This window comes from Augochlora pura, chromosome 5 (assembly GCF_028453695.1).
Source record: "Augochlora pura isolate Apur16 chromosome 5, APUR_v2.2.1, whole genome shotgun sequence".
Taxonomy (NCBI): Eukaryota; Metazoa; Arthropoda; class Insecta; order Hymenoptera; family Halictidae; genus Augochlora; species Augochlora pura.
The window spans coordinates 21,021,774-21,045,826 of NC_135776.1; the positions used below are offsets into that span (position 1 = coordinate 21,021,774).

The 24,053-nt window shown below is 47.5% G+C and overlaps 1 protein-coding gene across 1 annotated transcript in view; it reads right to left on the reverse strand.

The window, feature by feature from the left end:
- Window positions 1-24,053, reverse strand: part of LOC144469774 (lachesin) — a 259,484-nt gene that overhangs the window by 117,458 nt on the left and 117,973 nt on the right. The window contains exon 3 of the mRNA XM_078180383.1: window positions 7,276-7,486. Within this exon, the coding sequence (XP_078036509.1) occupies window positions 7,276-7,486 (211 nt within the window). The remainder of the gene's footprint in view (window positions 1-7,275; window positions 7,487-24,053) is intronic.

Genomic DNA, 24,053 nt, shown 5'->3' on the forward strand with positions numbered 1-24,053 from the left:
CGGCGATCTGCAGCATTAATGCTAATGCGGAATGTTACCGAATTGTTCAACAAGCGCAGATTGAGCAGCGCGGCGGTGCCGGCCGTCCGGCAGCAGGTCGGTACAGAGTGTTGATGCATTATTCAAGCGCAAACGCCGTCACGTGTACGTTGCCTCGGCGATGTTGCGCGTTAACTTGGCCTAAACTCCGCCGGCAGCAGTCAGACCTAACCGCGGACCTCGCTCGGCCATCGTCTAGGTTCCGTAGACTGCAGAATGCTTGAGGGACGACGAGCCTGTTGGAGGGGCGGCAAAGGGTCGGCCGACTCAGCCTAGTCCTTTAGGATATGCTAACGCGAGGACTGGCCAGAGATATCTTTTGGCCCGTGCTCGCGGAGACACGGGGACATCGGGAATTATTCTACCGCGGCGGAAACGAGCGTCAGATCCTGCTCTTTCATTGCTGATCGATACCCGGACCGAGGAACCTTCGTCTATCTTCACCCTCGACCGGAGCCTCTGAAATCTCCGTTGTCCGTAATTGGCCACTCGAGAAGCAGAGAGAGAGAGAGAGAGAGAGGGGGGAGAGAGAGGGAGGGAAAGAACGGGACGAGGTTCTTGAAGCAAGCTTCCTGCCGGGTATCGGGTAAATATGTAGGCACTTAAATAAGTAACGGAGATCCTCCCCCTAACGTACACGTCTTACTGCTGGATCCTAGCTACCTTTCACCAGAATTTTTACTCGAACATGCCAACTTTAATGATCCGCGGGAGCAGTTATTGTGTTCGGGCCACGCTTTGAGAACCGACGACTGCGTTACAACGTGGCAACCACGGAAAATCTCCAATTAAGGAATCCGCGAATACAGGCCCGAGGAAATTGTCTGCGGTAACGAATGTCGGATGAATGGAAGCCGAATATCTTGGCTAGGCTAGAGAAGAAGAGAGAGAGAGAGAGATTTTCTCGGCGACTTGTTATGAAACCGGCCTATCAATTGAAAGAATTATGCTCGTCGAAAGGAAAGGTTTGATAGTTGCCGCGTGGCTGCTGAATGCGGCTTTTTTTAAGGAAGCAAGGTATCGATTCTCCGGAGCCAACGTGATTTAATTATTTATTGCTCGCTGCCTCCTCGACTTCGTGAAAAGCGATCGATTCCCTTTGCTGGGATCACCTCGTAATTTACTACACAGCGAATTACTGGAAGGCTTCTGAAGTTCTAAAAAATGCTTGAGAAAGGCACGATGAGAGGTCCTGGAAGTTTCTTGGACTTAGGTGCATTAAGATTTATTTGCTTTTTTTTTTATTCTGATCATGGACGTGTCTGTTCTAAAACTGGCCAGAATTGGTTCAAAAGTGCATCGATTCTCATTGCGCGCGTTGACTTGTTCGATTTGCGACAGATTCCGACGAGTTTTGCTGATCTTTTGGTTTTCTACTCGCGTGCAAATGGCAAGTGAGCGAAGAAGGTCGCGAGATTGAAGGGGCAGGTCTGAAATACAAGTTTGAGAATGTCCGAAGAAATGGGAATTGATCCGGAAAGAGGAAAATTGGAGGAAGGGGCAGCGCTGCCAGCGTTCTCGTCAAGACCGGAAGTACGACAAGTTGCACAATCGGAACATACATTGTTTACGGATATCAGAAGTGTCAGAGGTTTGATTGCTTGCTAATAAAATCGACGCGAGTATCTTGCGAGCCATGGTACTTCGATACGAGACATTAATCATTTAATTCTTTATAGGGTTTAAGCAAACGTACTTTTTAAGATACTCCTACACATAATAGTTTTTCTGTAAGGAACAGAATACATACATCCGGCTTTCTCGCGAAGCTGCGAGCGAAATCCGCACAGCTTCGCAATGCTGTAAAATGCTCGGATTCCGTTAAAGAGAAATTTCCCGAGAAGATACGACACTGAACGCGACACGGATCCACGTTATCGGGCAAAATGAAAAGTTTCCGACCTGTTTGACGCTCGTCTCTTACCTGGGCGAGAAGTCTGAAATTAAGTGGTCGGAACGCGGTGGAGATGTAACAAGCACCGCGACTTAACGTGCCGCGATTAGCACACAAAGGCCCGCCGGAGAAACTCGTGTCGAAATGACTGTTATGCAGCCCGGTGAATGAAGCCACTGGAACTACAAATTACTAATTACACCGGTCCCTTAGGGAATGCTGTGCCGGGCTCGTGTAACGTATGATGTACGGCCGCGACGACACGCGCGCTCCACGGTACAATGAGCGACACGCGGGCCAATTCCCTTTGTGCCACATTATGCCCCGGCTTCGAGTATTCTTGAATTCGATTCGTGAAATTCGATGACTGGTCAAAAGCGGACTTGACCGCTCTCTCTCCCTCCCTCTCTCTCTCCCTCTCTCTCTCCCTCTCTCTCGCTCCCTCGCTTTAGCATTCTGGCCTTTTGTGCCTTTTCGCAGCGTTGCCAGTGTTGCCAGCGTTGCCAGTGGGCCCTTGATAGGCCACCTGGCCGAACCAGGTGACATATTTTCGATGCTTTTACGTTTTGAACGGCGCCAAACGGTATGCGAATTATTTCGTCGACCAACACCCGACGGCCTTCGCTTCCAGGCCGGAGCGCAACGAAAATTCTGGCTGGCCCTTCAACAAGCGCCAAGCTTTCATGAATCCTCCTTGCCTCTCGCGAGAGACACAGCTCAACCGATGATAAAACGATAACGGTTTGTTTAATATGGATCGAAGGTGTTTGTCTAGAGGGTTGGGAGCATGCGAGTCGAAGATGGTACCAGACGCTACTCTGACCTCGCCGGATCAACGAAGGCAAAGAGAATAGAGAAAGAAACGGAAAGTTCTACCTTTTCTGCTGTCTGCGTTGATCGTTGGTGGTCAGACATATAAGGATAATCGATACGGATAGTATATTGATATTCAATAGGACAATTAATTCAATTATTTTAAAACTTAACTTTTCTGGAAAACTCAGTCTCTAAATGATTCCACATTTCCGTCTTATTTTTGTACGTGGAAACGTCCAATTGTACCGACATTTACGGACCATTCTGTATAACTGTGGGCAATTCTTGGCTCGATTAATCGAATTTCCGTCCAAACGAATGGCTGCAAGATCCCCCCCAGCCCGCGTCGAAAGAGCGAACAGAATCTTTTTTCGGGAAAACTTTCCGATAATAATAAATGCTCGCGATTATTTCAGCCGGGGCTGCACGGGTTCAAACAGATTACTAAAAATTTCACCGTTATCGCTCATGATTGATCAATCACCTGGCCTACTTTCTAGTTGCCGAATACAAAAGCGCCGGTACATCTGGCATTTGACATCGCGCCAATTCTAATGTATTCACCGTTCGAATACATTTTCGGATACGTATTCCCGATCATAAATACTCGGCTGGCAGACTGAAAATTCTTCGACGTGTCCCAACTTCGACCCCTGCCCGGAATCGTTGCCATTGTTTTCACCGGGGGCGACCACTGTTGCCATCGCGTAGTCAATAAACACACAAATCTCTCGCAACACGCCTGCAACGGGAAGGGTTATATTTGTCGATAGATTGTGAATTTTACGCATCTGCGACAGATATGAGTGCGAGAAACGCGGAACTGGCTGGCCAATCTATCCAACTAGACCGATGGCAGAAATAAACGAAAGAAAACGTTTTTATTCGACGCTTGCAGCTAGTGCAAATCATTTTCCATAGAGATTTGAAGTTTCTTCATCTATTGTACGTGCGCGTCGACGCATTTTATATCAAAGAGGTTTGGACAAGAACAGTCCGTTCTTCGTTATAAAGCAATATTAGTTAATTTATAACGAGGGACAGACTGTTTCTATTTAAACCTCTCGTCATTTTTATTATAATGTATGCTCGAATATTTTAAGGATCGGTAGGTTTAGCATGAAGCATATAGCCGCCACTGTAAATACACCAAACATCTGTGATCACCGCAGAGCAGACATATAGAAAGCTAGAGAACGTCATCGATGAGTTCAGGATCCAGAGGATAACGAAACGACGTCGTCAATGAGTTTCGAAGCCACAAGCCAACGAAACAAAGTCTCGGACCTCGCACTCGGCCAATTAATTCTCGATTGAGGGTAATCGTTTCCCGAGATCCTCGATTGCAACGAGATACACGTTGGCTGCGAAGCCTGCGATTGATCGCAGCGATAATCCATGAATCGAAGGTAACGATAACCCGATGATCGCGCCCACTTTATCCAATATCGCGCACACGCTCGTTCCACCCCGGCCGACTATTTCATCTTGCCTCTAGCAAGGGGTTGGTCGTCATCTCCCCTCTCCCTTTCTCTCTCTCTCTCCCTCTCTCCCTCTCTCTCTCTCTCTCTCTCTGTCTCTCACTTCTGCTCGGTCTCTCGGTCTCTTCGTCGCGTTCGTTGCCTTTTTCCTTCTGTCCTCTCGTAAATAAGGCGGAAGCCGGGGACTATCTGACTTTTATTCGATTTAGAGGCGAGTCGGCGAGCTTAACCAGTAAAGAAGCTGGCTCGAGTGGAGCCGAGAAGCGCAGACTGCGGAACGTGACGCTGAGCTTTCGACCCTTGCCGTACATTTTTCGACGCTCCTCCGTTCCGTTCTCTTCCCTCCTCTCTCCGCTCCTCTCGCCGCTCTCCTTCTCCTGTCTCCTCTCTGTCGCCGTGTAAACCCCGTCGCTATCCAGAGCTGGTACACGGATTCCGTTGCGTTTCCACCGGTTATCGAGTTCCCGGCCGAGGACGATTGGACAAGTTGTTGTCGGTTCAATTGGCGTTCTTCCGTAACGAGCGAAAGGAGCGTGTTATGATGCTCGCGAGCCTGTATGCAATTTCATATCTGTTTCCACGCCGTCCCCGCCCTCGCGCCCTTCTCTCTACCTCTCTCTCTCCCTCTCTCTCTCGCTCTCGCTCTCTCGCTCTCCACCAGCAACTCTCGAAACCCTTTTTATTGGAAAGTCGATATCGACTGCGCGTTTTCGACGAGAACGCGATCCCAACTGGTAGCGAAATTCTTGAATTACGAGGGGGAACGCTGCCGCCATGGGGTGTTACGGTGTCGCGGCAAACTGGGTCGATTTGCACCAATGTTTCCTGTGTACTTTAAACCTCGCCGTACCATGCCCGGGTCTTTTCGGACCCAACACTCGAGGCCTCTCTCGACCGTTTTACAAAGAAAACGTTAGGTGAAAAAAATCAGTTACTACATACATCGAACAAGAATCAGTCTGTCGTTATTCCTTTTTTTGTCGAATAGTTTTTTAATAAAGCATTTTTAGCCTACATAGAATGTAGTGATATTGTGCCGCTCGAACAGCTTCCTTCCCGCAGGGGTGGTCTATTAGCAAGATGGCAAGCCGCGAAATGTTTCGATCGGATCGAAGGAATAACAGTCGCAATAAAATTTTGATGCCGAGGGGAACCAGCGTTACGCTTTCGCTGGAATGCTCCGTCATTCTAAGACGCTGGAGCCGCGGCGAAATTTAATCTACCGAATTGACTCCGCTTTTATTCCGCAGCTGGGAGAAGTAGCATAGCGTGTCTGGCCGCGCAAGAAACGCATTCTCCGCGAGCGGGCAAACATCGCGGCAACAATCGAGACGCGACACGGGCTACGATTCCCAGATAATTTCCATGGAAATCCAGCCCGGCCCGAAATCGTCAAATTCCCTCCAGAAAGCGTTTATTAGCTCAGGAGCAAGGTAAACGCCTCAGGTGGTAACTTTAAGTGACTCAGCCCGTATGGAATATTTGCGCACGTTACGGGCTCCTCGCCTAGGCCACGGCAACCCTTTCCTTTCCTTTCCTTTTCGCTCCGCTCCGCTCCGCTCTGCTCAGCTCCGCTCGGCTCGGCACCGCTCGGCTCGGCGCCGCTCCGCTCCGCTCCGGCCCACGAGCCGAAGGGTGCTGAGTTATGGCAGCCACTGGCATTGTGTCTGTTCCGCCTGCATTATCACGGAGGCCCGCCGCGGAAGTCTTCCGTGTATTTGTGCAACGCTAGGCCAAGAGTCCCGTGGAAACAATTAATCTAGCCCTCTGATTACTCCTCCGACTACTGAAACAAGCCCCACCACCACCACCACCACCACCACCACTGCTCCCGTGCCGAGTCTCGCTCCACCGACGACTTCAGACGTCAAAACTCGAGATATTAATATGTTCTACCGGATGGCAGAACGAAGACCATCTCTCGCCCCCGATCCAACACCACCACCACCACCACCACCACCACCACCCTCGACGATCCTATCCTCTTCGCAGCCTTCTAGACTCGAGCATACCTCTTCCCGATTCAATTATTACACCTCCATCCTCCTCGAATCGCGAGGGATCGCTTCCTCAAAGTTTTAGGCGTCTCGCTCGGACATTTTTGCTGAACAAATATCTTTTCCTGTTCGAATAAGGGTTGAACAATTGTGGCTCGCTTCGCTCGTAACGATCCTGATGCGCGAACAAGTTTAGACAAATTCTGAAAGTCCTAGATACTTGAATCATTGTTCTTATCTTAAACAGACAAAAGCAAATAATTTCGCTCGTCGATTTGGCGAACTTCGATTACCGAATTTGAATCTTGTATAATAATGATCTCGTTTCCAGTGCTGATAAGAGACGCTGTTTGTCGGAACGTTTGTCCCAAGGAAAGTGTTTTCGAGTGGAAACACAGTATTCCTGTTAATGTTTTATGGCTCATGCGTCTCGTCACGCGAACCCGTCAGGCGTTCTACAATTACATAATTAAAGAAGCGTGCAACGCGAGCGTACGAGCATTAATTACACCGTGACGCGGTAGCTGAATGAAAACAGAATAATTATAACGCTTTGAATGAAAATTACGTCGTGGAAGCTTGGAAATGAGACAACCGGTTGCGCGACAAGCTTCGTTTTTGCAAGCTGCTCCGAACTGAATGAAGCAAAGCCATCTTAGATTTTACGGTGTCGTAATTAACGAGACCGATCGAAAAGTCGGTTAACTGCGTCCTTCCCGAAGTTTTATAACGCTTTATCAGAGCGAGAGATCTCTCTTCTAATATTTCCGATTTCGGGACAGTCTAAATGCGTTTTAACGGCCATCCGTTAGTTCAGTCACCGTCCATCTTCATTATTCGACTGTTGCTTTTAAAATTGTTACACCGAAGTGACTTCGAGGCAAGATTATCGTCGTTACAGGTGTCGAAGAACGAATGAAAGGCGTTCGGAAGCGATTACTAATTCGATCCATCGACGTAATTCGAACTCGTCGTTCGCGTGTCGAAGCAGTGGTACGAGCCGAACCGGCACGCGAACCCGGATGAAAGCAGAACCAAAGAGACTCACCTACGACGTGCAGGTAGCCGTACTGTGTTTTCGCGGTGACCGTGTTGATCTGACACATGTACTTCCCCTCGTCGCCCTGCTGTACATCTTTGATATGTAGGTACCAGGTCCTGTGCTTATCGTGCGACACCGATATCCTGTTGTTCCTGGTGATAACGTGATGCTGCACCGTCAGGATAGCGCCCCCATTTTCGTAAAGCATCCAAGCCACCTGAAACGGAGAGAGAGGGGGGGACCCATCTTCATTTCACAGAAAATTCCAGCCGACTTTTATTTCATAGACGCCTCAAACGTCGGCTTCAATTAGATCCATTGCGGTTTGCACATTTTTCCTGTCGAGTTACGTTCACACCATACCTGTCCACGTTTAAGAGCAATTGACTCGAGTTTTTCCGTCGAGGTTATTCGGGCATTGCACGTGGACTGATTCTAGTAAAATTATAATTGACGGAGCAGAAGCTGCCGTCGCGATCAATTATCGGTCCGTATAGTAGCATTGACGAAAAATCTGCCACGAACGACTTCACGATTGAAATTATAAAACTGCTGTCCCGGAGAGAGACAGAATAGACCTTAATCGAGCTTCTGATATATGACAGTCGCTGAGCATTTAAATAAAGCGAGACTCGACGCTTTCGTCAAATTACACTTTTACGACGAATTTTGCTAATTGATTGCAAGACACAGAACCTGTGGCATGCATACTCATTCCTTCGCTTGCTATTTTCTTTAAATTACAAATAATATTCTTATATTTTCGCTATCAAATACTTAAGATACCTACGCCAAGTACACGATTTCTTTCATTTAGATGCAGATCCAAAGAATAGAGGAGAAGCGTTTGCGTGATCGAGGGAAGGCAGGAGGAGGACGAGTGGAGAGACGTGCTCGAAAAGAGAGAAAGGGAGGACGTGGTTGTAGGGACTGGAAGAAATTCATAGAGAGATTGGAACGAGGAGAACGTCGGGAGAGAGAGAGAGAGAGAGAGAGAGAGATGTGGTTAAAAGAGGAATCTAATCGCGCAGAATCGGACAAATGGTCGTCTCGAAGGGAAACCAAACATGGGATCCGGCCGAGTCCCGGGAATGATCTACGGCGCTTTCGAGCGGCCAAATGATCTACGGACTCGTCGGGGTTATGGATATTCATTGGTAAAATGAATCGCCGGTCGGATTGCGGGCGAACTCCTTACGGGTGAATTCCAGGGATAGCCGGGGAACGCGACGACGTCTATGTACACGGACACGCTATTTACGGGGAATGTTTTCTACCGCTCGCTGTAGGGTAGGGCAAACAGCGCTCTCGATCTGCAAACACCCGGACTTCCATTACGGTTCGTATTGTCCTGACGATAAATTTGATTGGCTGTTGATACGCGACAATCAGGCGTGTATAGCGAAACACGGTGTCGTCGTCGTCGTCGTCGTCGTCGTCGTCGCCGTCGTCGCGCCGGGCCGGGCTTCTCGGCGAACGATTCTTCCCGAGTGTTGACGCAACGATTCTCCCCCGGCCGAAAGAAAACAACTGACAGCGGAATATTTCACGGAGAAATAGCTCGCGATCCTACTTTGTTCCTTACTCTACCGTAAGTAGAGGAGGAGCGAAAACGTCCGCACACCTTTTAAAAAGGTATAACTTTCTCAAACTAGTATATATTGCAAATATTGGAGGAACTAATTCACCTTTACTACAAGGTGTACAAATTTGGATGTGGACGTTCTCCTCGAAACAAGGTAAAGTTCACTTGAACTCCAACGATAGTAATTGATTTCTATCCGTAGTTCTGAATTAATACGAGCCGCACGATGTTACCGTTGTTGTAGAAAGGGCGGACGCTTCGCTTCTTATGGCTACGCAACCAGGATTGTTCGCATCAACGATGGCAATTCTTCTAAGATTTCGAAGCCGTCCGTGCCTTTTTATGGAACCGTAAATCCGGCTTTCCGCGGGCATGCCGGCGAAGATTGAAAATTTAACTACCGATAAGAATATGCGTTGATGCTGGAGTAAACGTTCGAGTTGCTTAAGGTACCCTCGAAAGAAAAATTGCCGGCAATCGAGAAAAGCAAGGCGCACGCCGGCGGGAAAATCGCGAACGAGGGCGAATTGTAGCTAATCATTTCTAGTGGATACGCGCTGCAGAGAAATTTATGTTCGCTAATTCGCCAGCTGTTCAGCGGCTCACTTTTCCGAGCTGAATTTTGAACTAAATAGAGAAACGAGGCGAAGAAATTTATTGGTCGAATTAAATCTTGATCTCTCTTAATTATCAAACGTACGTATGTTTGTAAAAGACTATCAGTGGCGTTAGGTCGAAAATGGAGCCGTTTCGAAATTACGATTTTGGTCCCGAACAACTATATATGTATATATACTCGACGCACTGCGGCGGTGCAACGAATGGTGGAAGCCGGGCGCGGTGGAATTACGTTCTAAAAATTTCACCGGGATTCAATGGGATTCATTTATTGCGCGAATGAAGTGTAGGATACTGATTGAATTCCGATCACGAAGAGCAATTCGCGCGGGAATCGATACAGGTGCCGAAAGGGCAGGGAAGAAGGAAGGCGTAGAAAAGCGTAGAAAAGCCGACGGCGAACGAAAGGGGACTCGCGGGCTCGCGATACTAGCGGGAAGCGGCAGATTAAGAAGAAGGGGGAAAGGAAGGAGAAGAGGAAGAGGAAGAGGAAGCGGAAGCGGAACAAAGCGGATAGAGAAAGCGGAGAGCCGTACGTACGGAGCGTGAAGAAAAATCTTTCGCCGTCCGACAAACGTCCCTGGAGAAATAAAGAAGGGCCGTTTCGCGAGTGTACACGGTGTTGTTAACTTCCAGCACCCTGGCTTCAATGTAGTCGCAGCTTTTTACGGCGAGAAAATGTGCCGATGCGCCGCGAAGATACAACACCTTCGCGATAAGTCTCGGCTCAGCTAACCGGTGGATGTTTACGAACAGCGTAAAACACGCCGGGAATAAAAGAAAGCCGTCGTCGGTGGCGGCCGAGGCAGGGCGAGGCAGGGCGAGGCAGGGCGGGCGTTGACAGCTGTTCCCGTCACTTTTAACTCGCTGTAATCTCTCTGCCGAACGCGCTCTACGGCTTTTGCATTAATCTTGGCAGCCTCGCGCGCGCGCGCGAACCTTGATCGTCGCCGCTCCGGGGAAACTAATTTTATTATTATTATTATTACCATTCCCTCGCTTCGCGCCCATAATTGGACAAGAAATCTTTCGCAAGACCGTGGGAAACGCTTATCTCGGCTAAAAATTTCTACGATTTTTTTCCAGAGTTGCCCATTATTCGAATCAATAAATTTTCGATATAAATACATACAGGGATATATTTCATTAAAGCGATTCTTCTTCATAATCTTGATCCGAACGTCGCAGTTTAATTAAAAACAAAATTAAAGCAAGAAACGTACCTCCTGAGATGCCTTCTGCAGAAAGGATTTCTCGCAGTAAAAATGTAAGCAAAGATATAGCTGGTGAAACGGTGAATGTAATACCGAAGTGTGCAAATTCCTTATTCGTTGAGAATACGCTTTAATTTGCGAAGAAATTGATTAAACTATCGAGGTCACGGGTACGGCGGCACACACAGCTCTTGTAAAATGTTCGGGACGCGGGAATTCGTCGAGTGTAACGCGCCTCAAAATACACTGAATTTCTATTGCCTCGAATTTTCAGTTGCCAAGCGAAGCTCCGATGGCTCTCGGTTCTCGGTTCTGATTCTGGAGAGAGCTACTCTCGTCGAAAAGCTGTCACGTTTGCACACAAACAGGGACACAATACCATTCTCTCTAACTTTCTACCGCCGAGATCCCCCTAAGCTCCGCGGCCGGAAATGTGAATCGGGTTGTACAGGGCGCCAATAAAGCCGCGTGCAACAATAATACACCGTTGCCTTTAATACGCCATTCTTCGTACACGTTGGCTCTCTGGAAAGCAAGGCGCGCTCTCTCCCTCTCTCTCTCTGGTTCATCAACATTGGCGCGGTGGTATCCGATTGGACACCTCTAGTCCTCGCATTGCTTCACGATTGCCTATTATACAGGAACAATACTAGCTTTCTTATCCGTTTCGCAATGTTACAATCCACGCTCTTTGAACAAAGTATTCAACGAAGGCTAATTAACGTCCACGTTATCAGAAAAATCGCACGGAATCGGTATGGAATTCAATCCTATTCTTACTGCCAAGCAGCACGCGTCGCTGATCAAAGGACAAAGGGTTACAATTATTTTCATTGTTCACACCAAACGGTAAATTAAATTAGACCAATAAGAGCACTTTTGCATACATCGCTTTGCAGCGATAACAAGGAAACCTGGGCAAGATTGATTTGAAACGAAAATAGCAAATACCTATCTAGAATGCTTGGTTTAAAAAAAATGAAATAATTTCCTCTGCTTTCAGCGAACTTCCTCCATCAATTAGGAGATTGGCGAATTTCATTCTTTAATAGGAAGCATCGAGTGGCACAGGCGAAAACTCGAGGAGAAATGGCTCGACACGGAGCGCGTTAAATAGCGAGAAGTTAGCATAGAATGGGGGGAATAGAGCCGGCTGGGGCGGACCACTAATTTTCTGTTTTCCGGTGGCAGCGAAGTCAAGTCGCCTGCTAGCCCGTAATGATCCGGCAACCGGCCGTTGGCGGAAGCTCAAAGATCCACAACCATTATGCGATTTACGATACTTTGAAGGCATTCATGAAATTTTTAAGGGCGAAATGCCGGCGCACAATGTGGCCGCGCCATTACACGAAAGAAATTATAAAAGAGTAGCAGCCATTCAGTTCTAAAACTCGCCGCTTACAAAGGCTCCTTTAGAATCATTCCGAAAAGGGTCGCAACCCAGTTTCCGCCGGTTATCGAACGTCGAGACAATGCGTATCGCGTCGCGGATGATTATTTCAGCAGCGCGAGGGAGGAAGGAGGAGGGAGGAAGGAGGAAGGAGGAAGCCCGATCTGAAAGTTGGGGCGCGCGGCGCGCATTTCACGGAGCGTCTCCGAGGCCGGATCCTTCAAAAATAGCAACGACCGGTCGGTGTATCGGTTTCCCGGCATTCCTCCCGGATTTTTACGAGGTTTCGGGGATGGAAACGGCCGAAGCACGTCACCCGCACCACCCCCCGTCGCGATCAGCGAGCTGCGACCCGCAACGATGGGATGCTATGCGCGACTCCGCTGCCATAAGTCGACGGCGACCATAACCACGGGCAACGTCTGTGCCCAGCTTCCTTTGCGGTTGTTCGTGTGCCGCGATCGAATTTTCACCTCGATTTATCCAGGGCCCGCGTTTCTCGGCTGGTTATGTCCTCGTTCTCCGAACCAACCCTAAACCACCCCAACACCACCCTCGCGTGTACGACCGGCGTCGATCGGGATATTTCCTCGACACTTTCACTCGATCTGCGTCCCGCGTTTCTCTTGTCAACGTATCAGAATATTCTGGTTCCGATCAACGGCATCCGACGCGATTTAGCCGACGCGAGCGACGAAAGTCGGCGACGAGAAAAACGCCAACGAACGAAAAGCTTGGCAAAGGAACAATGCCTCCGACGATTTATCCGACCGGCGAACTCGGATCGATCGCTCGCTCGCTCGCTCGCTAGTTTTATTCGATGCGAGACTATGCCGAGCGGTGCCTTTTTCTTTATTCGTCGTGTATATAACATATTTTTATTATATCCGCTAACGGAGGTGATAGGTTTAGTTTCGGTTTAGTCTTAAGCCTCAAGGTAATACATAAATTACTGTATTCAACTTATGTCAGTGCAATTTAATATATGTTATTCCATTTTATGTTATTTCTAAGGAAACAGACAAAGTTCGTTAAAAATAAAACTGTTCGGTCGATTACCATTTATTTCACACAACGACGCGATAAAACTAGTCTGTACGAGAGAATAAGTGAAATGTGCTAGATGTCGCGGCAGTAAAAGTGCAAGTGTATCCATTCGGTCGTAAGAAGTGGAGGAGGACAGCCATAATCGGACAGGAATTGCCGCGGCGGTAACGTATCATATAAAAACCACTAAAACGGGAACCTTAGGCTTGACTTAACCACCTTTGAGGGCTTAACAGTGGTCGCCGAGAATAGTCTCGCCTCCCAGCCCCTCGTTTTCCCACCCTTGTAAAACCTTCGTCACGAGCGATTGACCTCAGTGTACGCTGCCAAGTGTTCCACAGGTTCTCCCTCGGCGGTTTCCACCTCGACGTCATCGCTCAAACGCCCACGAAATGCCGAAGGGACCGATGCCGACTTGTTAAACCGAATCTTGCTTTGTTTCGAAACGGGCCATTAAACCTCGCCTCGGCTCGCCTCGCGCACCACCAAACGAACGATCCGCTTTCCCATATTCCTCGAATATTATCTTATATACATTCTCTTCTTGAAATGACGAAGAACTCTTCCCTGAAGTTTGCCGCAGCTACGCTGCGACGTTCGATGGGAAACTGGGAAGTCGAGGTGAGGCCAAGTTGCGGAAGTAGCAAGGTGTCCGCCGCTGGGAAAAAATAGTTACACCGAAGCGTTTTGTAAAAGCATCGGCCCCGGGTGCATCAGCATGCAACGAAACTAAGATGGATGCTTCCGAGAGGGTTTCCTGCAAGAGTTTGCCCCCCGGAGAGCCAGCTACGAGGCATTGATTCCTCGCCACGAGAGCAGAGTTACAGCTTTGTTTACTACGGGGGCGACGAGCCCAGCGCCGTCCAGTCTGGCTCTGTTCGCCTGTGTTCCCGATGTTTCTCCTTCTCCTCCTTCTTCTTCTTCATCTTGCTCGCCGTCGTCGTTGTCGCCGTCGTCGGCGCACTCCTCCTCTTCCATCCTTCCTCCTCGTTCCTCTTTCTACTCGGCTTCTGCTTGCCGCGAGAGAGCTATAGCCGAGAGCATGTCAGGATCAAACCCGTTCGTCTTAGCCCAGGCTTCTTCCCGACGAGCAAACACATGCAAGCGCGCTAGAAGCAAGTGACGTCCGGTGTCCTGAAGACGAGCTACCAACCAAGAGAGCCCTCCCTCCCTCCCTCTCTCTCTCTCTCTCTCTCTCTCTTTCTCTCGCGGCCCTTCTCACGTCCCGCATCGGACAGCTTGCGAGGACTCCTCGCCGCGTGTGTGGAAAGTTAGGCAGCACGTCCCGAGCTTAAACGCATTATGAGCACTTAGCCTGTGAGCCCTCCGGGCCGCCGTTCTCCCTTCTATCAGCCCAGAATCCTTACGAGCCCCATGGTCCATTTCATTGTCCTGCCCGCCCCCACGATCTTCGAACAAAATTGCTCGACTTTCCGTGCTAGACACCAGTCTAGCTCGTGCCAATGAATTGTTCAGACTCCCTCCTCGAGAATTCGAAATCTTAGCTTCAAAGACTGCCTTAGGAAGAATTGCACGCGTGGGGAAAATTCTCGGGGTAACTGTACAGTGTAGCTTCGTTTATTTCAAATAGTTGTGTGAGCATGGATAATTTATTTATTCATTGATATTTACAGGGTGGAACATTTAATATAGCTCACCAGGAGATACAAAAATGTTAATATAACGATAATTGTAATAATTATATGAAACGACAATACGGTAAAATTATAATTACGTATATAATAGATAATTATAATAGAACAAGTGCGTGGTAGCAGAATAATTCAAATAATTAATCGAATATTCATTGATTCGTGAAATTACTATTGATTTGTTTTTACAATGTGAGATGAAAATGCCGCTATATATCTATTATAATTTATTTAATAAAATATGAATTTTATTTGTAAATAAAATTGTAGACTCGGAAGGAATCTCGGTTGCTTTTAAATAATTCCGTGAAAGGGACAAATATTGGGGGAAATGGGAGGCGAAATAAATCGGCGAAGCAGTTAAGAGAATTGGATTAGGTCCGTCGGTTTCCGCGGAGGTGATGTGGCGTGAGTATTAACAGCATAACTCAAATTTACCGTGGTCGTTGCTGTTCATTTTTGAGATTTATGTTTCAATTACATGTCTCTCTCGGTCGATGTACCGTCCCAGACGGCCAAACGACTCGGAAAATCCGTTCTTCTCTCTTGTTTATTCCGTTTCTTGTTCAACCGGAGCCGACTGATCGATTGCGCCATATTTGGGCGGAAGAATTTATGCGATCTCGCCACCAGGACATACTTGATTTATCGCGTAGACAGCAACACCGTCGCGCGTCGCGTCGTCAGATTAAAAATGTGCTTCCAGTATTGTAAACAGAATCAAACGAACCGAAAGATCGTTCAGACTTGCTCTCCGTTACGGACGCATTCTTTCTTCAAACGTCGACTGTGTTCGTGCGCCCAGGTCCTCGCTTTTCAAAGATAAACGAAATAAAAAAAGTAGGCGCGCGTGCGCGTGAACATACAGCGTACCGGCGAGTAATTAAATCAACAAGGCGTGAAGCAAATAACGATCGACAAATTACGCTCTATTTTAGTTGTCGCTGGCGACGCGCGTCGCGGACAGTTCGGAAGTCGCCGAAGCAGACCGAAAGCATTCCAGCGCAATGTACCTTCCAGGGTCGTAAAGAAGACACTTTCAGCTTCAATTTAAGCTACCTGGGATCAAAATTGCCCCACGGAAACTTGATAAAAAATTCACCTATACTTGAAAAATGGGTTCCAGGCCGCCTCAAACCGTCGAAAAGTTGCTTAAAAAATTCATAAAAAAATCCCAGGCCATTGTAGCGCAATGTACCTTCCAGGGTCTTAAAGTAGACACTTTCAGCTTCAATTTGAGTTATCTGGGATCAAAATTGCTCCACGGGAACATGATGCCAGCCGGGAGAGTAGAGGAGTGGAAGGAGGAGGAGACCAACAAGTTGTAATACCAACTTCTCTCCCTGTAAATTCAACAGGGTCCGTCAGAAAATTTCACGGTGCCTTCGCCGCCGCCGCCGCCGCCGCGAGAAACGTCTGCGTCTGCGACTCGACTCCAGTCGAGTTTTCTGGGCCGTGCGGTAAGTAGGATTACACTCCGGCTAAGTACTTGTTACAATCACTTAACATCCCTGAACCTTTTACCTAACGGGCTGAACCGTTCCCGACCTCGCTAATCCACTTTACATATTCATTTTAATACGCAACGCGTTTCGCGGTCGTAAACAGTCCCATTAAATGCCGCGTGCGAATCGCTTTGTCACGGAACCGACAACTACGGGATTCCGTTAACACTGTTAGCAACCCGAAATCCCGCTCGAGAAACTCTTGTCACGCTTTCCAACAAAAACTGCTATTTGGTGTAACAGAAAAGCTCCATGTTTGTGAAAGTCATTTCTATTTTCATATTAAACACGGATACTCTATTTGTACTCCAGAAGGAAATTCGCGTTGCTCGAGAAGAGGTTCATTCATTTCTCATTGAAACCCGGATAACCATCGCTGAATAATCTTTGGTATCGATTATTTTGGTGCGCGATACAGTTCGCGAAGTTCAGTCAAAGCAGCTCACTGGGATTCGCCATTCTTTGTCTAGATACTGGAATACACACAGGGATGGCGAGAGAGAGAGAGGGAGAGAGAGCGGGGAGCAAAGAGGAAGAGTAGAGAGAGAGAGAGCGGGAGGCGCTACTGGGGCACCGCCGATTTCATCGCCGCACCAGAAGTTAGGACACATTCTAGTTAAAGGTATTAGAACCACTTAGCCCGCAAGCTGTCGTGTCCTCAGACCTTCAAGACATCCAATTAATTGGCATAGGAAGGGACCCCTGTAAGCCAAGCTGCAAGCCGGAAGTATGCGCGCCAGCCAAGGGCGCTAAAAGCATCTGGAAACTTCCCGTCGAAGACACTAAATCGACGTTCTTGCAACCGGAACGACTGTGACGGCAATAAGATTGCCCCGACGACTTACCGACGAACGTTTACAGCCACTTAAACTTGCCCTCGGCAAATGTTTACCGAAATAGTACGCCGCCTGCTATCAACATTGATTCCTCTCGAGCCAGATTTTTCACTGAACGAACCGGTCGCCTTAACCCGAGTCAATGTTTACCGATATATTACCGATCGACCAGACTTTCGTTACTCTAATCTGCCGGATGCTCCACCGACTACTACCCTCTCCAAGAACCTTAACATTCGCCATCGAATTCGCTGTTTAGGGTGATGAAGCTACGAGATAACAAGTACGACAATTTTTGAAATTTAATTCAATCAGTTAATTGCTTGGTAAAATTAAACAGGTTTTCGCCTTCGCATCTTCCTTGAATTAGCATTCGTCCGTTACCGCTAATATATGGATTTGGTAATCCAATTATCAGAAAACATTTAATGCTACACTATTTTTGTACTACAGTAATTATTGGATAATTTTCTTACTCTATTCCAAATTAGATATCAAGAAGTAATAAATAATCTAGCAAAATCTGCACATTTCTTACGCGAAGAAAATTATCAATAGAGGAAAGACATTTGCATTTAATCTATGATTCCTACAATTAACTTGGATAATTTGTATTTTACATAAAGATCCGGTGCCTGGCGATCTCGCGCAACCGTTTGCGTAAATTATTTGCACGACCGGCTTCCGGTCGACTACATAAAATATTCGAACCATTTTTGTCCGGACTTAATCGAAGGAATAATAGAAGCGACACCGAGATTCTATCTATGAAACGACGAACGGAGCTATTACCGATGAGAAGGATCTTTCATTCGGCTAATTACATCATCCGCGTCACAGAAACGTTAATTTTGCTGTGTCTTAATTCGGTTCCGTTATCGATGCACCGAGGAATTTCTGCCGAAAACTCAACATTGCCGCGCGCGACCCGACAGATTTACGAGCACGTCAAGCTTCGTGTAAAACCGCCATTGTAATTATTCGTTTTAATCTAAATTACGGTCGGACAGACGAACTCTCGCGAAAGTTTCCGGTATCAAATTTCTCGAGGATCCACCGCGTCGGAAAGTCGACTTCGCTTCCGACTGATAACGGGCGCGCGGCAAGAGAAACGAGCCGGCGAGAAACGGATCCATGAATGATCGCTGAAACGCAGGGAATCCGGACGAACGTCTTCGTTGTGGAATCATTAATCTTTCGGAAACTCCTCGGAAACAAAAGTTGCCAGTATTTTTTGCAAGATGCCACGAATAATCGCTGAATAACAATCATTTTCCGAATCGAAACAGACTTTTCACAGACTCGTTAGCCTTTTCTTCTTTCTAATGTGACAGCGATTCATTTGATTTACTATAATCGTTGAAATTTCAGTAATAAATTTACTCAACACACGATGGGCTTATTTAGTTAATTTAACCGCGCAACAATTACTCTCCGATTAAACCGTCGTCGCGGTTACAATATTTATTACAGGAGCCTTATTTATTGCTGGACTGCGGATGTCTATGCAAAATCAAAATTGCTGCGCGTACCGATGCCAGCTCGTTCGATCAATCAATTCGAATAATCGGCTTCTGTTTATACGAAACACCCAGTCCATCCGAAGCTCGGCAAAACAGAAGATGAAGATCGAACATGTACACGCAACAAGCTAGGAAGAAAGAGTGAGGGAGAGAGGGAGAGAGGGAGAGAGGGAAACAGGCCATGTCCAAACAATCAAGAGTAATTGCCAGCCAGGCTGGTGTCCGTAAAAACCGGTACCTGTTTCTTGTCGGCGAAAGAAAACCGCCGGAAGTGTTGTTCAAGTTGCACCGGCACTCGTCAACACGTTCTTCTACCTGGTTGGAACCCTCCGCGCGGCTGGGTGAGCAGAGAGGGTGGCGTAAGAACGCGAAAAACATGATTCAATTTAAAAAGCATTCGCTAAGTGCCCCGGTGTCGGGGAACGTGTTCCCTTTCTCTCTTCCTCTCTCCCTCTCTCTCTCTCTCTCTCTCTCTATCTCTTTCTCGCTCTCCAGTTTTATCCTTTCGAGAAAATAGATCGACAACGGTTCCTCTCCTCGTCCATTTACGGGCGGGGCGCTCTAATTCAGGACGTACTGGCGAGCCATCCGCGGCCATGAATCCCTTCCCGACGTTTCGACACCGAAATACGATCATCCTGGATCCGACTGGAAGCGGCGAGCCGCGCGAGGCGCTCCAACGCCCACGCATTAAGCTCCTCGGTTGCGCTGCGGCCCGGAAAAAAGACGACAACACACACCGCCATCGAAACTACGCGCGCGTCCCTCCGCGACCGACGTGTTTGCACGTCGACGAATGATTTGCAACTGCCTCGAATTTTGCGACCGCCGAGGAGAAGGTTCCGAACACGACCGACGCTGGAGCGTGTCCGAAATTTAATGCCGCGAGTTCCCGTTCGCGATCGACCAGTGTCCTTCACCGATTCCATCGATTCCATCGATTCGTCGATGCGTCGATGCGAATTTTATTTCGTCGGAGCGACGGTTGTGCACGGTTATAAAAATTAGGAATGAAATTATACGAGGAACATTTAAATATAATTGTGCTGGACGCGTAAACATAAGTAAAAGGCTAGAAGGCAAAGGAAAGTTGGAATTTTGAAGAAAAAGCAATAGAATCCGCGTCGCCGTATAGCTTGAACTGCGCTCCGTGACAGCACCGTAAGCGAAACGGTACGGTCGGATGATTGGTACAGCGAGAGGGACAACGAGGGCGAGCCCCGACGTTAATCAAACGAAGTAACGCGTTCGGCGCGGAAGAGGGAAAGAAGGAAGAGTAATCTCGGGGGAAAGTGTTTGTATCAATTTACCGGGGGCCGTTCGGATGCCAGAAACAGAGAGCGAGTTCGCTGGGAATCCGTAGATTATTCCATAACGTTGCGAAATCCCGGACATCCTCGTCCGTGAATTATGGGGTTCGAAAGTGCAAGAGTGAATTCCGCCACTTGGAGCCGGATCAGCGGCTAACTTCCACGCACCGCCGTAAATCCACTCTTGTACTTCGGAACTCGGTAACTCACGATCGGATCATCGGAATGATACATTATGGTGTGCCATCGAAGCTCAAAAGCTCGCGGCCTTTTTCCTACCTCTTTCCCTCCATCGCGCTCTCTCTCTCTCTCTCACTCCGTTCCTCGCTTTCTCTCCCTCTTCCTCTTCTTTTTTCTCCTCGAGCCCACTTCCCTGCGGTCTCCAGGAAAAATACGCGATCCCAGTCCGCGGATGGCGGGGGCGGATGGTGATATGTGCCCGACGACTATCGGCCCAAACGTATATTTTCCCGCATTTGGTAGTGAAATCGAATAAGGTAAGTGGAGAAGTGAAACTGCATCGAGAAGTACGGGAACGGAAATAGCGGTCGCCATTTGTCCGCTGAAAGATCACACTTTTCTCGGTGTTTGCCGGTCGTCGGCTGATGGCAAATCGGTCCCGCTAACTTTATAGCCGGCAGCCGTAAATCCGACCCAGTACCGGTCACGAACCGTTTTCTACGAGTATCGGATAGGGTGGAAGACCCAATTATTCTATTCTGTTTGCCGTATTCGGAAGTTTTCGCTACGAAAAACGGCTTTAGTTATGCAACATATTGTAATTGATTGAGAGAATCATTTTTATTTCCCACAAAAATCCACAGTCTAATATCATTAACGTTTAACCGCTGAAGTAAACGTGTGCATGCTACTAAACTAAACAAAACGAAAGAACAAAAAGACATAATGTAAAGATAAAAAGTATATTATTACAATGTTAAGCAATAAATAGAAGGTTAGTTGTCGGAGGTAAACTAAAGGCACAGTAATTGGTTACAGGCGATAACTGGCTCCGCCAGCCTATTCCGTCGTAAATCGAGAATATTATATTTCACCGCGCCGCCGGAAACCTGGTCCAGCTACGAAATTATGAACGCCATTTTCCATCTGCGTCTCCGCATTACCGTACTCGTATTTTCAATCCACCGTGCCCGTGAAAATAGAGCAACCGCGAACGATCGCCGCGCTGGCCGGTTTATAAAACAGCCGGGGGAATCTCGACAGCTGTTCCGAAAAATATTAGCTTCGCCGTAAAATCTCTCGTCCCTGCTTCTTTCCTGCTTTCGATTAACCGACCGAGAACGACGCGGCGTTTCCCTAGCAACATTTAAATCGACGTTGCACGTTGTACTATTCGATTACGTGTCGGCAAGCGTGAGTTTTTGAGCGACGAGGATTTCTTTTCCGGCTGGAATAGCTAATCGAATCGATCTACAAATAATTAAACGTAGGACAGCTGACACGAAAGGCATAGCAAATGGTCAGCTCGCGGTAACGCCCTACTGTCCAATCAGTTGCACTGATTTTACCGACACAACGGCAGGAACATAATAAGACAGTATTATTCGATTCTTTAAATGTTTTTGCTGCTTTGCATGCGATCCGCTCGTTTTTCTCGCAAATGCATCAAGTCCGCAATCTCGTTATTCCAATTTCAATTTACGCAAAACGAATAGCGATCAACGACGAAAATTCTCGTTACATTGTGTCGTCGAGTCTAACACTGTCGTTCGTTTTAGAGCGCGTGCCTTTTGCCTCTTACGTAACACTAGAATGCAATTCCATTGATATGCTTTCCGCTTATTCAACAATTATTTTATTAATTCACCGCTTCCATTCATTTTATGGACGATAGAGAATGTTACGATAATTCGAGCGAAGAGGGCCGAATATTCGGGGAAATTTACTAGAAATTCCTAATAAAAAGAAAAAGTTGAAATGTTTCGAAGAACAAAACGTTCGAAAATTCGGGAAATGAAGTTAACCGACACTCGACCTACGAACGGTTCGTACAATAAACTGACCGAGCGAGTCGGAAATTATGAAGTATGAAGTTATTAGGGAACGCGCGGGGTATCGCGAAAAAGTGCAGCAAAAGGATTAGAGGTCGGCCCGTAAATCCACCGGGCGTAGTGCTACATAATTTTACAAGCACTCGTAAATTTCGCGAAACCACGCACTATCTTGTGAATTTCTATTAACATCTTTTACTGGATACGGCAGCGTTAAACACCAGTATCCGGCGCGCGTCGGTGCCTAGGCGAGGCCAGTCTTTACAGGGGAAGTTCGGGCCCGAACTACAAGATAAATTTCAACTTGAACCGTACTTCCGGACGGATGAAATACGACGCGAGAGATAAAATTAGCATAAAGAGCTCCGCTATTTCGGCAGGAAAATTTTCGCATCAGCTTCGCATCGTCCCGAAGATTTTCCGGCTGAAAGTCCCTATCCGGTTACCACGCAGTTTTTCAGCTGACAAATTTTTTCTAAGCCGGACAACCGCCGAGGGTGTCGCGTGTTTCGCTTCGAGCGGCGAGGGAAAACTCTTCAGGAACTCGACGAAACGGAATGAAAAGTTGAACGAACTGCGCGGAATTTCCCGGCTACGTTTTTCCAAATCTGAGTCGTTTTCGAATAACTGCGCATCGCTGCTACTCAAAATTCTCGGTCGGCTATTTTACGATCGGAGAATTAATTTCTTCACCGACTAACGATGTCTGAAGTATAGTAATTCAGCATTGGTCAAATGTGACCCGGTACCGCCTCACAATTGTTAAAGAGATTAATAAATTGATTTTAATAAAGGCGGGTGACGAGCAAAAATGTTCGCCCGAATAGTTTGGACCGTATTGTGTCGAGGCAAAAATTCATTTTCAAATTCGGTCAAATATTTCTGAAAATAATGTTTAATTCTTCGTGCTAAAATACCAACGAAACGTGCACAATCGAGCTTGGGGCGTGCGAAATAAAAGAACGCGTGGAGCACGGTGTTGGGTCACGCGGGCCAGGGAAAACGTGTGAAATCAACGAAAGAGTCGAGGCGAAATGGAAAACGAGAATCCGTTTATATCCGTGGCCTCGAAGTGTGCAAGAACGCTGTTTCGCGAGGCTGTTGTTTACGCGGAACGAGTTTATGATAACCAAATGATTAGACGAAATGATCCGTTCATTAATTATTCATGGAGGGGACCGCGCTCGTATCTTGATAACCGTATTCAAAATTAGTTCTACGGATCCACCCCCGCAATATTTGCATTTCTTCCCAGGGTAATCTCAGCGTTATAAATACCGAAGCGCGCCGCCGTTGAAAACACACCGGTGCTCCCCGGCATGATACGACGTAAATCTGCGACATAATGCGCGCGTAGCCGGCTTTAATATTAAACAGTGTACTTACGTTGCTTGCGTTTTGCAGAGGCGCGATGCGACGCGACGCGACGCGACGCGACGCGTTGCGATGCGATGCGATGCGATGCGATGCGATGCGATGCGGCTGCTGTGCTCGAATAAGCGGTCATGACAGTGATTCCGAATAGCCGTTTGACTGCGTTCAACGCGTCCGCGAAACAGCATTCTAATCAAGTGTACAAATCCGGCCGGATCGCGAGCGCTCTGTATGTTTTGCGCTCACTTCCGGCTCGATATCGCCACGAGGAATATGCTCCTGACGCCGGGCCGCGCCACGCCGCGCCGCGCCGCGCCGCGCCGAACCCAGCAGAGCCGCTGTCGATCGGATCAAGTGTCGCTCATCAGTATTCAAATGACAATCAAACTTCACGAGCCCGGTAACTGCCGATTAATTCTGTAAACAATCTCGTCCCGCCGCCGCTTCACCGAAACCCGAAAACGCCCTTAACTCTTCAGCTACACAACGCTACCATATTCGCGCCATGAACCAATGACAGATTTTTTCTGTCGCAACAAGTTGCTCGCACTTGTCACCTTGCTAAACAATTTCCAAATCTACTGTCAATGTTATCAACTGTTTACAATTTTTTTTCTGTAATATTTGCCAATATATATTATTATGATGTACCAAATAAAAGAGAAAAGAAGAGAAAAAGTAAAAGAGGCATCACATCGTAGCAATCAAAATATGTATA